Raw genomic sequence first — 13,219 nt, forward strand, 5'->3', positions numbered from 1 at the left:
GTGCCACAAATACAATGGCGGCTCAGGGAGTATCTGCCAGCTGACACCCAGATCCGGGGCCCTGAAGCCTGGTCCAGGGGCAGGCTCTACCTGGGGCATCATAGCGATCCACCTCCTTGTAAGACACAGACATGACAGGGTGCTTGAGTTTCTCACGGAAGTCTGTGATGGTCTGGTAGACCAGGAAGACAGCCACAGCCATGAGCAGCAGGTAGATGAAGATGAGAAGGACCGAGAAGACGTTCTTCAGGCAGGCCTTGCTGAAGCGGATGCTGCTGGAGGCAGACTCACTGTCCAGGCCTGACAACAACAAAATACCATGTGACTCAGGACACAGGGACAAGGTACAGCCAGAGATGGCCAGCAACTTCAAGACCCTTGCCTACCTCACCTCACCTGCATGCCCAACCTTTCCACCTTACCCCACAAGTCATAGCAAAGGGTATGTAAACATTTACTACACAGCATCTCTGCCAGGCAGAGGACACCAAGCTGAAGGAGACTTATTCACTGTCTTTAAGGAGTTTACTCTCAAAAGATAAAAGATAAAAAATAATAAAAATTTTAAAAGCAAAACAAAACAAAAAATGAAAAAAAAAAAAAAAAAAAGAACAGAAAAAGGAGTTGCCTCTCTAGAGGGATAGGAAGTAACAATCCAACAAGTGACCTGACCTCAAGCTACCTCTCTGGCCTTACCCCTCACCACTCCACTTCCTCAATTCTCCCAGCTCTAGCTGTACTCATTGACTTTCTGTTCTTCTGGCATGCCCTTCTCAAGCCAGGAGCCTCTCACATTTACCATTCCCTCTGCTTGATTTTTTTCTTTCACAGCTGACGCCTCACTCATCCTAAGCCCCAAAAGGTATCTACTTGGCATCTGGCTTCCAACAGTGACAGAGTAGCTTGGTCACACCATCCTTCCATGGAAGCATTTTAATTTAGAAAGACATTTTCTCGGCCGGGCACAGTGGCTCACACCTGTAATCCCAGCACTTTGAGAAGCCGAGGCGGGCAGATCAGCAAGGTCAAGCATTCAAGACCAGACTGACCAACATGGAGAAACCACGTCTCTACTAAAATTACAAAATTAGCCAGGCGTGGTGGTGCATGCCTGTGATCCCAGCTGCTCAGGAGACTGAGGCAGGAGAATCGCTTGAATCCAGGAGGTGGAGGTTGCGGTGAGCCGAGATCACGCCATTACACCCCAACCTGGGCAACAAGAGTCAAACTGTCTCCAAAAAAAAAAGGCATTTCCTTGAGGATGCCTCTCCTAACTCCTAACCTTTATTTAGGGACCCCTTCTTCAGTGTTCCCAGAGAGCCCTATATGTCCCCTACTTCATCACTCTGCAATGTCATGTCTATACATCTTTTATTCCCCTAGGCTGTGAGTTCCCTGAGGGCAGGGATGGGGCCAGTCTTATCCATAACTGAATCTTTAGCCCTTCATGCTGTGCCTGGAACATTCTGCATTTACATAGTGACTGATTAAACACGTCCTGATGCCATTGGTACAACACAACTCTGTCTCCCCTACCTCCCTCATAAAATCATGAGGCTAGAAGCTAGATTAATCTCTGTTATGCATGGAACTGTATCCCCTATGCCCAAATTCATGTTGAAGCCCTAACATTCAATGTGACTATATTTAGAGACAGGGCCTTTAAGGATATAATTGAGGTTAAATGTGGCCATAGGATGGGGCCCTGATCCAACAGGACCAGAATCCTTATAAAAGGAGGAAGAGACACTAGCAGCACATGCATACAGGAAAAAAGAAAAGACACAATGAGAAGGCAGCTGTCTGCAAGCCAAGGAGAGAGGCCTCACCAGAAACCAATGCTGCTGGCACCTTGATATTAGACTTCTCCCTTCCAGAACTGTGAGAAATAAATGTCTGTTGTTTATGCCACTCAGCCTGTGGCATTTTGTTAACAGCAGTCCAAGCTGACTAAGATACTCCCACAGGGCTCCCTGTGCCCTCTCTGCTCCTCAGCTGAAGATGGGGCTCCCTGAGAAGAAGCCCTACGTCCTCCACAGCCCAGCTGAGCAAAAGGCTGAGAACAAGGGAAGCATCTGAACGTAAGCCCCAAAAGGCATCTGGCTTCCAACAGTGACAAAGTAGCATGGTCACACCACCCTTCCTCAGAAAACAATTATAAACTTTGGACAACATATTTTAAATTATTTGAAGGCACTGGAGAAATGATCAAAAGCAGGGAGAAATTGAAAGAGAGTCTACCCTTGAAAGAGAAGAACTGTACTTGGTGAGATTTATAAATCTGTAGCTTTTTGTCTAAGAATACATGCCAATCCCTGTAAGGCATGGTTCAGAGTGACAGGACAAAGTTCAGGACTGGAAGGGTAGCCAGAAAGTTAAGAAGAAACCGTGAAAGGGAGGGAGCCACATAGTGGTGAACCTCCCAAGTCTGCAACTAAATATATGTTCAGGCTGGAGAACTCACAGGGGCCAGTAAAAAAGTAACAATTGGAAACTGAAAGAACTGCATGGAGATTTTAACTACCGCTAATGCAGTGGAGATAGTTCAGAGCTTAAATCTTGCCGTATTAACTACATGCCAAAAAGAAAATTCTTCTGAAGATCACAACAGAATCCAGAATCTCTACATCATTCATAATGTCCAGTGTTCCATCAAAAATCACGAGACATGCTAAGAAACAAGAAAATGTGACCTGTACTCAAGAAAAAAGCAATCTAAAACCAACACCAAGATGACCCAGTGTTGCAATTTAGCAGAGAGGTACTTTACAGCACTTAAAGGAAAACACCTGGATAAGGAATAAAGACAAGATCAATAGAGAAACAGAAACTAATAACAAGAGCCAAATACATAGAATTTCAGTTTTGCAGGATGAAAAACCGTTTTGGAGATGAATGGTTGCACAGCAATGTCAATGTACTTAATATCACTGAACTATATACTTAATGGTTAAGATGATGAGTTTTACATTATGTGTATCTAACCACTATAACAACGTTTCATTAAATTTAAAAAAATAGATGGAAATTCTAGATCTGACAAGAAATAAATGAAATAAAAAGTTCACTCTATAGGCTTGATAGCAAAAGGTGGCAGAAAAGAGCCGGTGGGCTTTAAGTTAAATAAACAGCAACTATCCAATCTGAAGAAAATATTAAAGGAAAAAAAACCCCTAATGGAGCCAAGATAATTGTTACAGTATCTAGCAGTGTAATGACATGTAACTGGAGACAGAAAATGCCTCACAAAAAGTATCTGAAAAAAACAATGGCTCAAAACTGGAGAAAGACATTAACTTACAGATCCAAGAAGCTCAATAAATGCCAACCAGGATAAGTAAAAAAAGACCATCCTGAGGCAAGTCATAGTCAAACTGTTAATTAAAGGAAAGAGAAAAATCTTGAAGGGGGTGAGGAAAAATTAAAAAAAGAATGTATGTATATATGTGTGTACATGTACATATATATATATATATATATCACATATAGAGCACTGATACTAATGACAACTAATTTCTGAACAGAAACAATGGAGACCAAAAGACAATGGAGCATCTTCAAATGCTGAAAGAAAAAAAATTTTGTCTACCAGTAGTAATTCTCTATCCAGCAAAACTTCAAAAATGAAGATAAAATACTTTCAAACACAATGGCTGAGAGAATTCATCACTAGCAGACCTGCATTACAATGCATGCTAACAAAAATTCTGAAAGGTAAAAGGAATTGACACTAGATGGTAACTCTCAGATGTAAAGAGCATTGAAAACATTAACTGAGTGAAACAAAAAACTACTTAAAAAAATTACGACTACCTATAGCAGAAATTACTCCACAGTAAAGTTTACAACTTGCAAAAAAGAAAAACAGGGAAACAAACAAACAAAAAACCTCAGAAAGACAAAAACAGCAAAGTGGTAGAGCCAAATCCAGCCATATTAATAATTACATCAAATGTAAATGGACTAAACAGTTCAATTAAAAAGCAGAGACCGTCAGCCTGGTTTAAAAACCAAACCCAACCATATGCTTTGATAGGAAATGGATTTTAAATACAAAGACACAAAAGAAAATCTGCTCATCATTATTTCATTTTACTTCATTTAAAAGCACAAAAGCAGAATCAGCACAAAACTATCAGTCTCCTGGGTTGGTAAAGACAAGAAAATAATTCATTCTTTACTTCCACAAGGTCAAGCACCACCTCTACATGCAAGATTTTGTACTAGGTGCTTCAGGGAGATATCAAGAAAGGAGGACTGATGGACTGTAATCCAAAATTTGGATTACTACAGAATTTGGAAAGATGTGAGGATATAAAACATAAGGTTTCCTTCAACTGGAGGAAAAATGGGAAGCACAGGGAGAGTGGCAGTTATCAGCAAAGACTCTGTAGAGGTGGTCATGTTAGTTCTGCACCTAAACTACAAAGAGACTCTTAAGAAAGAAATAATTTGGTTTTCATTATTCATTTATTTTCTGAACTGAAAGAGTACTGCACAGTGGTTAAGACTTAGCATGAACTTTAGAGTCAGAGTTGTGAGCTTCAGCTGCAGCTTTGCTACTAACTACTCCATGGTCCTAGACAAGTTACTCAATGTACCTAAAGCCTTACATTTTTCATGTAAAATTGAAATAATCTCATTTTACAGGATTTTTGAGAGAAGTAAATGAGAGAATGTTGCAAAATGCATTACATAGTGCCTGCTCAATGGTTAACAATTACTGGTACCAAAGAAACAGAAAGCATCCTCTACCCTTCAAAAAATGAAGTGCTCTATTATGAAAATAGAAAAAATAAAGATCACAGAACTATAATCTCTTTTGAAAAATAAAACTGAAAAAATATATGCTGAAAATAAAATGGAGGGAGGGCAGAATATACTGTCTTTCATATAGTAGGTAATGTTTCCATGTCTGTCAAATGAATGAATAACCCAAATAATAGATGAACTAAGTCTTGCCACGCTAACTCAATCTGTCAGAGAATACTAGTGCAATCAAGCATGTACAGCTATAAACAAAGTAATGTTCCTTGTACAGCTATAAACCATGTACAGCTATAAACCATGTACAGCTATAAACCAAGTAATGTTCCTTGCTGTTTTATTGGCAAAATACTTTAGAAAGTTTTTACTTTACACAGGAGTGCAAATTTCCAGAACTGTCAGTGAGGCCCCTTTAAGTTGTAAGGAACAGGTTACTGTGGGCAGTGGAGGTTTATTCTATAGGTACAAGAAGTGAGAACCAGGGAAACCCAATGGGTAGCTGAGAGCTAAGCTACCAAGGTCCAAAGCAGCTCTAGTTGTCCAAAAGAAATTAAAGCAATTCTTTCTCATCTCAACTTCTTTTGTGCCTGATTCCACTTTCTCCTCTACCTACTGTTATTAGACACTGTGTCAATTTCTGCTCCTTCATAGCTTTGCTATCCTTCTTTCCATGTTTCTCTCATGACCCTGCTGCACTTTACTAAGTCCTTCTCCATGAGTCTTGCATTCAAATTCTCCCCCAGGGAGTATCCTATATAGGGTGTTCCACTGGATACCTCACAAGACACTGACCTCCTTTATGCCCAGTCTATGGATGGCTTCCCTTTCTTGAGTGCTGATCCCTGAGCAGTCAGCTGTAGCTGGGCTGCAGGACCACAGGATCTATGTACAGGAACCTACCCACAGCTATTTAGCTTGGAAAGTACAACCAACTCCCATGGTCCAAATGGGACCATGGGTATATATGAGCTGCTCATTAACTGCAGCAGCAATGAGTACCAGCTTACTACATTCTAATGGGGTTTGAAAAGATTATAAGATAAAACTGAAGGAAGTCTGAAGTGACTGATTTGGTGCATAACATCTGAATCTAATTTTTAAGAGTTGATAGGGACCTAAAAGGCCATCTGGCCCAACTCCATTCTTTGTACAACAATCCATATCCCACAGCCAGTAACTGGCACAATCAGATGAGAGTCTTAGAGTCCTGACTCCTAGCCCAATGCTCTTTCCCTATACAACTGTAAGGATTAATATTTAGAATCAGTCATTAATAAAAGAAGATCTAATTGAAAGAACAGAACTTCATAACAAGTAGAGAAGTCTGAAATACTTTTTTTTTTTTTAAGAGACAGGGTGTCACTCTGTCACTCAGGCTGGAGGGCACTGGTGTGATCATAGCTCACTGCAGCCTTGAACTTCTGGGTTCAAGTGGGGTCTCGCTCTGTCACTCAGGCTAGAGTGTAGTGGCATGATTTTTGCTCACTGCAACCTCCACCTCCCAGGCTCAATCAATCCTCCCAACTCAGCCTCCCGAGCGGCTGGGACTACAGGCATGTGCCACAATGCCCAGCTAATTTTTGTATTTTTTGTAGAGATGGGTTTTCACCATGTCACCCAGGCTAGTCTCGAACTCCTGGACTCAAGTGATCCACCTGCCTCGGCTCCTAAAATGCTGAGATTACAGGCATGAGCACCTGACCTGGAAAACTTCTTCTTTTTTTTTTTTTGAGACGGAGTTTCACTCTTGTTGCCCAAGCTAGAGTGCAAGGATGCAATCTTGCTCACTGCAACCTTCACCTCCCGGGTTCAAGCAATTCTCCTGCCTCAGCTTCGCTGAGTAGCTGGGATCACAGGCACACGCCACCATGCCCAGATAATTTTTTGTATTTTTAGTAGAAATAAGGTTTCACCATGTTAGCCAGGCTGGTCTTGAACTCCTGACTTCAGGTGATCTGCCTGCCTTGGCCTCCCAAAGTGGTGGGATTATAGGCATGAGCCACTGCACCTGGCCCGGCAAAATTTTAAGACAAACTGTACTACATCCAGGCTGAAGAATATAATAAAGATGAACAATAATTGGCATTTGTAGACAGGTGTGTTCACTCTGCATTAAGCCAGTTAAACATGATTTGAAATGTTTTGCCTTCATGATAGCCTTGGTTAGGGAAAGAAAGTTCTCCCTACATGTTTTTGAAAATTCTAAAAATAGGCATAAAACAAAAAGGTCACGTGCTCATTCTAGCACTGTAATTCATCTGGTAGAGGTACTTAGAAACAATTACTCTTGTGGGACCATTGACCAAAAGTCTTATCTTCTGTTTTACTCACAGAAGCCAAGTTTAGCTTCTTTACAGGCCTTTCCTAGATCCACAAATAGGCGTGTGATCTAAATAAAAACTGTAAAACTATTTACTTATCCTCCACACTTGCTATAAGTAACACTCCAATTCTGAAACTAGACACTTTATCATAAAAAAAAAAAAAGGTGCTGGATATTTGATAAAATGTCCCACGCACTCTGTAGTGAGAAAACGGAATGCTGGCTTTTTGTGGCAAACTGGATGAATGTGCTTTAAAAGTATACATCCTTTAAATGAATGCAAACTCGGGGTAGTAGGAAGACAAAAATAATGCACAAGATTTTGCTGGGAAAGGTAGTTTATATGCTTTGTAAAACCCATGACAGAATTCCTTCAAAACCCCAAACTTGCCCCAGAATGCTAGTCTATCCACTAAGGGGATCTGTGATGGGCAATTCAGTTTCTGAGAATACCATGGAACCTCTACTCAGAGGAAAGGGCTTAGCTGTCTGCCGTAATCCTGTGAAACTCCACCTTGCAGGAAGCATTGGGCTAAGAGGCATTCTGAATTCTTTGCCTACCTTTTTTGTTTGTTTAGTGTGGTAAGTTCTGTTTCTTCTTTTTTAGATGTAATTTACATACCATATAATTTACCCTTTTAAAGTAAATATATTCAGCAGTTTTTAGTATATTCACAAGATGTATAATCACCACCACTAATTACAGAAAATTTTTATTACCCAAAAAGAAACTCCATACCCAAGAGTAGTTACTTCCCCTTCCCTGGCAACCACTAATCTACTTTCTGTCCCTATGGATTTGCCTGTTCTGGACATTTCACATAAAGGGCATCATATATGTGGCTGTGTCTGACATCTCTCACTTAATATGTTTTCGAGATTCAGCTGGGCACAGTGGCTCACGCCTGTAATCCCAACACCTTGGGAAGCTGAGGCAGGTGGATCACCTAAGGTCAGGAGTTCAAAACCAGCCTGGTCAACATGGCAAAACCCAGTCTCCACTAAAAATACAAAAGTTAGCCAGGCGTGGTGGCAGGCACCTATAATCCCAGCTACTCTAGAGGCTGAGGCAGAAGAATCGCTTGAACCTGGGAGGTGGAGGCTACAGTGAAAAAAAAAAAGATTCATCCAAGTTATAGCATGCATCAGTTTCTCATTCTTTTATTCCAAATAATATTCTATTGAGTGAATGTACCAATTTACCTATCCATTCATCAGCTGACAGTCATTTGGCTTATTTCCACCTTTTGGCCATTACAAATAAAGCTGCTATGAACACTCATGTACATGTTTGTTGGAGATGTAAGTTTTCATATGGACATAAGTATTCATTTCTCATGAATATATACCTAGGAGTGGAATTGCTGGATCATAGGGTAACTCTGGAGTTAACCTTTTGAGGAACTGCCAGACTAATTTTCCACAGCAGCTACACCATTTCACATTCCCACCAACAACGTATGGGGGTTCCAATTCCTCTACATCCTTGCCAAAACTTATTATCCATTTTTTAAAATTTATAGCCATCCTAGTGGATGTGAAGTGGTATCTCAACGTGATTTAGATTTGCATTTCCCTGATGACTAATGATGTTGACCATTATGTCATGTACTTACTAGTGGTTTGTATATCTTCTTTGGAGTAATGTCTATTCAGATTCTTTGCCCATTTTTTTTTTTTTTTGAGACGGAGTTTCGCTCTTGTTACCCAGGCTGGAGTGCAATGGCACGATCTCGGCTCACTGCAACCTCCGCCTCCTGGGTTCAGGCAATTCTCCTGCCTCAGCCTCCTGAGTAGCTGGGATTACAGGCACGTGCCACCATGCCCAGCTAATTTTTTGTATTAGTAGAGACAGGGTTTCACCGTGTTGACCAGGATGGTCTCGATCTCTTGACCTCGTGATCCACCCGCCTCGGCCTCCCAAAGTGCTGGGATTACAGGCTTGAGCCACCACACCCGGCCTCTTTGCCCATTTTTAAATTATTTGTCTTTATTGTTGAATTGCAAGAGTTCTTTATATATTCTAAATACCAGTCCCTTATCAGATGTATAATTTGCAAATATTTTTTCCCACTCTGTGGGCTGTCTTTTCACTTTCTTGATAGTGTTCTTTGATACACAAAAGGTTTTCTTTTTGTGGGGGAGGGGGATGGAGTCTCACTCTGTGACCCAGACTGGAGTGCAATGGCAGGATCTCAGCGCACTACAACCTCCACCTCCCAGGTTCAAGCAATTTTTCTGCCTCAGTCTTCTGAGTAGCTGGAATTACAGGCATGAGCCACCACACCTGGCTAACTTTGTGTTTTTAGTAGAGGTGGGGTTTCACTATGTTGGCCAGGCTGGTCTTGAAATCCTGACCTCAGATTATCCACCTGCCTCGGCTTCCCAAAGTGCTAGAATTACAGCTGCAAGCCACCATGCTCAGCCAATGTTTTCATTTTGGTAAGGTCCAATGTATGAATTTTTTGTCTATCCTATTATATACAGTTGTTTCCAGGGAGAACTGATTATAATGACTAATTAACCAAGGGTTTTCCTCAGTTTGATTACATCTCTGGAATAAGAAACTGCTTATTCAATTAGCATGTCTGGTGTCATTTCTCCCTTTGAACAGAAAGTGGTTCTCATTCACTTGATAGACAGGAAATGAATAGTTTTTACTGCATTTATGGTATGGAATTATGTATTCCAGAGAATAAAACTGGAATACAACCGTACACGTTTGGGTGCTTAACTTGAATCTCCAATGTTAGCCAGGTCTTGAACTCCTGACCTCAGGTAATCTGCTCCCTTCGGCCTCCTAAAGTGCTGAGATGAGACACAGCATGAGCCCCTTCAAGTGTGAGCCACTGCGGCTGGCCCCTTTATTCATTTTGAAGCACCTGATTCTACCATTTATTTGACCCTCATTCATTCATTCCAGGTGGCTCAGTTGCTCCCAGATGAGATATATCCTACTTTAAATCCCACTGCTCTTCCCCAGAGAACAAACAGGTACTGAGTTCCTACAGTACTGATACTCCACAGAACTCTGACTTCTATGGAGTCACACTTCCATAATACACTCCATACCAGGCACTGGAGTTACGGTAAAGGAGAAGACAAAATCTGTGTGCCTCACAGAACTTGCAGGGCAATGCCAAGGAGTGGATAACAATTAACTGAATAATTACACTCAATAAATGTGACCTATCAACTGTGCTAAGTGTTACAAAGGAAAGCATATCACAGGGAGAAAAGGACCTCATCAGGGAAGTCAAGGAAGGCTCTTACTCACCCTCTTTGTGGTGTTAGTACTTGGCACATAACAGGTGAAGCAGTCCGTAAGTGATCTGCTAGAGGGAAGGGAGAATTTGAAGCAGGAAAGCTCTCATCTAGGAACAACTGAGCCAGAGTCAGAATACTTTTGGAGCAGATGACCTTGGGAGATAGCAGGTGACAGAGCAGATCACCCTGGGAGATAGCAAATTTGAGCCCTGCCACTCATGAGCTCTGAGCATGTTCCTTAATGTCTGTGCCTTGGGTTCCTCAGCTATTAACTAGGAATAACCAACCATTTGCCTCGCAGAGTGGCTGTGAAGATTATGGGATAAAGTGTATACAAAAAGCCCTATAGGCCGGGTGCAGTGGCTCATGCCTATAATCCCAGCACTTTGGGAGGCCAAGGCAGGTGGATTGTCTGAGGTCAGGAGTTCGAGACCAGTCTGAGCAACATGGTGTCCATCTCTACTTAAAAAAAATGCAAAAAATCAGCTGGGCGTGGTGGCAGGCACCAGTAATCCCAGCTACTTGGGAGGCTGAGGCAGGAGAATCGCTTTAACCCAGAAGGCAGAGGTTGCAGTGAGTGACAAGAGCAAAACTCTGTCTCTCAAAAAAAAAAAAAATAAAAGCCCTACAGGCTGGGAGCAGTACCTCACCCCTGTAAGAGACCAAGTTCTCTCAGCACTTCGGGAGGTCAAGGCAGGCTTGAGCTCAGGAGTTTGAGATCAGCCTGGGCAACACTGCATAAGCTTGTCTCTTAAAAAAAATTTAACAATTCGCCGGGTATGGTGGTGCAGGCCTGCAGTCCCAACTCCTTGGGAGGCTGAGGTGAGCCATGATCACACCACTGCACTGTAGCCTGGTCCACAAAGCAAGGCCCCATCTTAAAAAAAACAAGAGCCCTACACAGGCCTAGTACATGAAAGCACCCTCAAAATGGCAACCATTATCATCATTACCATTATTTTGATTACTATTAGAAGACTCAAAGGGGCCGAGTGCAGTGGCTCACATCTATAATCCTAGGATTTTGAGAGGCTGAGGCAGGCGGATCACTTGAGGTCAGGAGTTCGAGACCAGCCTGGCCTCTACTAAAAATACAAAAATTAGCCAAGAGTGATTCCAAATGCCTGTAATCTCAGCTACTCGAGGGGCTGAGGCATGAGGATTGCTTGAACTCAGGAGGTGGTGAGTGCAGCAAGCTGAGATCGTGCCACTGCGCTGTAGCCTGGGTGACACAGCAAGACTCAGTCTCAAAAAAACAAAAAAAACAAAAACAAAAAAACACTCAGAGGCAGGAAATGAGCTCTGAGAGTTGTGTCAGTCCATCAAATTTGAGCCAATTCACTATTAGGACAGCCAAATGGACTGAGATCTGAATCTTCTGTGGTTTAGAAAGTGAGCCCAGCTCATCTGGTTCCCCCAAAGCAACTGGGAAGGCTCTTGCCAGTTGATGAACTACCCAAAATTTGCTCTGCCTGAGGCCTGGCTTCCTATTCTGATTGATCTCAGGCTTTGCAGCTCCAGGAATCTGAGGCAAAAGAGAGGCTGCTAAGGTCCAAGGTCATCAGGGCCACCTCCTAATTTACCTGGACACTTCTCTATGAAAGGAAACACAAAGGCAAGGCTCATCACTTCAAGTCTGGCCTCCTTCCTCTTCTTCCTCCCGCCTCCATCTATGCTCTCTGGTTGGGGACAAGAGGGTAGTGCAAGGTGTGGGAGGCAAAATAAAGGCTCCCAAAGATGTCCAAGTGTTAATCCTTACAGCCTATAAACATGTCAAGTTGCACGGAAAAGGGGAATTAAGGCAGCAGATGAGACTAAGGCTGTTAATCAACTGACTTTAAAGCAGAGAGATTTTCCTGGGTTATCTGGGTGGGCCCAATGTGATCACAAAGGCCCTTTAAACATGGAAAAAGGGGGCAGGAGAGTCCGCGTCAGAGTGATGTGATGTGAGAAAGACTTGACCAGCCACTGCTGCTTTTGAAGCTGGAAGAAGAGGCCACAAGTCAAGGAATGCAAGAGGCCTCCAGAAGCTAGAAAAGGCAAAGACCAAGTTCTCTCCTTGAGCCCCTAGAAAGGAATTCAGGCCTGCCAACAGTTTAATTTTCACCCAGTGAGACCCATTTTGGACTCCTGACCTCCAGAACTGTAAGATAATAAATTTGTGTTTTTTTAAGCCACTAAGTTTGTAATTTATTATAGAAACAGTACAAAACTAATATACAGGGCTTTCAAATTGTTCTCCCTGGAGCCTTAGGGCTTTAGAGGCAATGCCTGGTGTCAGAGGGAATGTTAGCCATGCCACTATCTTTTACATATTGGGCTTTAATAAAAAATGCTTAAAATATTGTTTTGCATGAGCATTTTTGGTTTTTGTCTGTTTGGTAGAGACAGGATCTTGCTTTGTTGTTGAGGCTAGTCCTGACCTCAATAGATCCTCCCATCTTGGCTTCCCAAAGTATTGGGATTACCACCACTTAAAATAATGTTTAAAAACCACTGGTGTAGTAGAATAAGTTTAGGGTTGGGTGGAGCTTAATTCAGTCTGTGTTTTCCAGCTGTATGACCTCCCTGTGCTTTACTCAACCTCCCTGACCCTGGAGACCTCATCTGTAAAAGAGGGATAACCACCTCACAGGGTTGATGTGAGAATTAAATGGGGCAAATGGGGTAGGACAGATCCTGGCACAGGGGAAGCAGTCAGGAAATGCTAGCTGCCCTTCCAGCCTCCTTCCTTCCATGTAATCTTTTTTTTTTTTTTTTTGAGACAGAGTCTCAATCTTGTCACCCAGGCTAGAGTGCAGTGGCATGATCTCGTCTTATTGTGAACTCCACCTCCTGGGTTCAAGTGATTCTCCTGCTTCC

At 42.3% G+C, this 13,219-nt stretch overlaps 1 protein-coding gene across 5 annotated transcripts in view; it reads right to left on the reverse strand.

The window, feature by feature from the left end:
• Window positions 1-13,219, reverse strand: part of PACC1 (proton activated chloride channel 1) — a 64,113-nt gene that overhangs the window by 43,516 nt on the left and 7,378 nt on the right. For 3 of the 5 annotated variants that reach the window (XR_010345050.1, XM_012459610.2, XM_064383486.1), the window contains exon 3: window positions 91-300. The exons of 1 other annotated variant lie outside the window; for it this stretch is intronic. Coding sequence is in view for 3 of the 4 variants with exons in the window: in XM_012459610.2 (XP_012315033.1) it covers window positions 91-300 (210 nt within the window). In the remaining variant the exon portion in view is untranslated. The remainder of the gene's footprint in view (window positions 1-90; window positions 301-13,219) is intronic. One more of the 5 variants, XM_012459612.2, reaches the window with a different exon arrangement.

Source organism: Aotus nancymaae, unplaced genomic scaffold (genome assembly GCF_030222135.1).
Source record: "Aotus nancymaae isolate 86718 unplaced genomic scaffold, 86718_ANA_hifiasm-v0.15.2.pri h1tg000032l_0, whole genome shotgun sequence".
NCBI lineage: Eukaryota > Metazoa > Chordata > Mammalia > Primates > Aotidae > Aotus > Aotus nancymaae.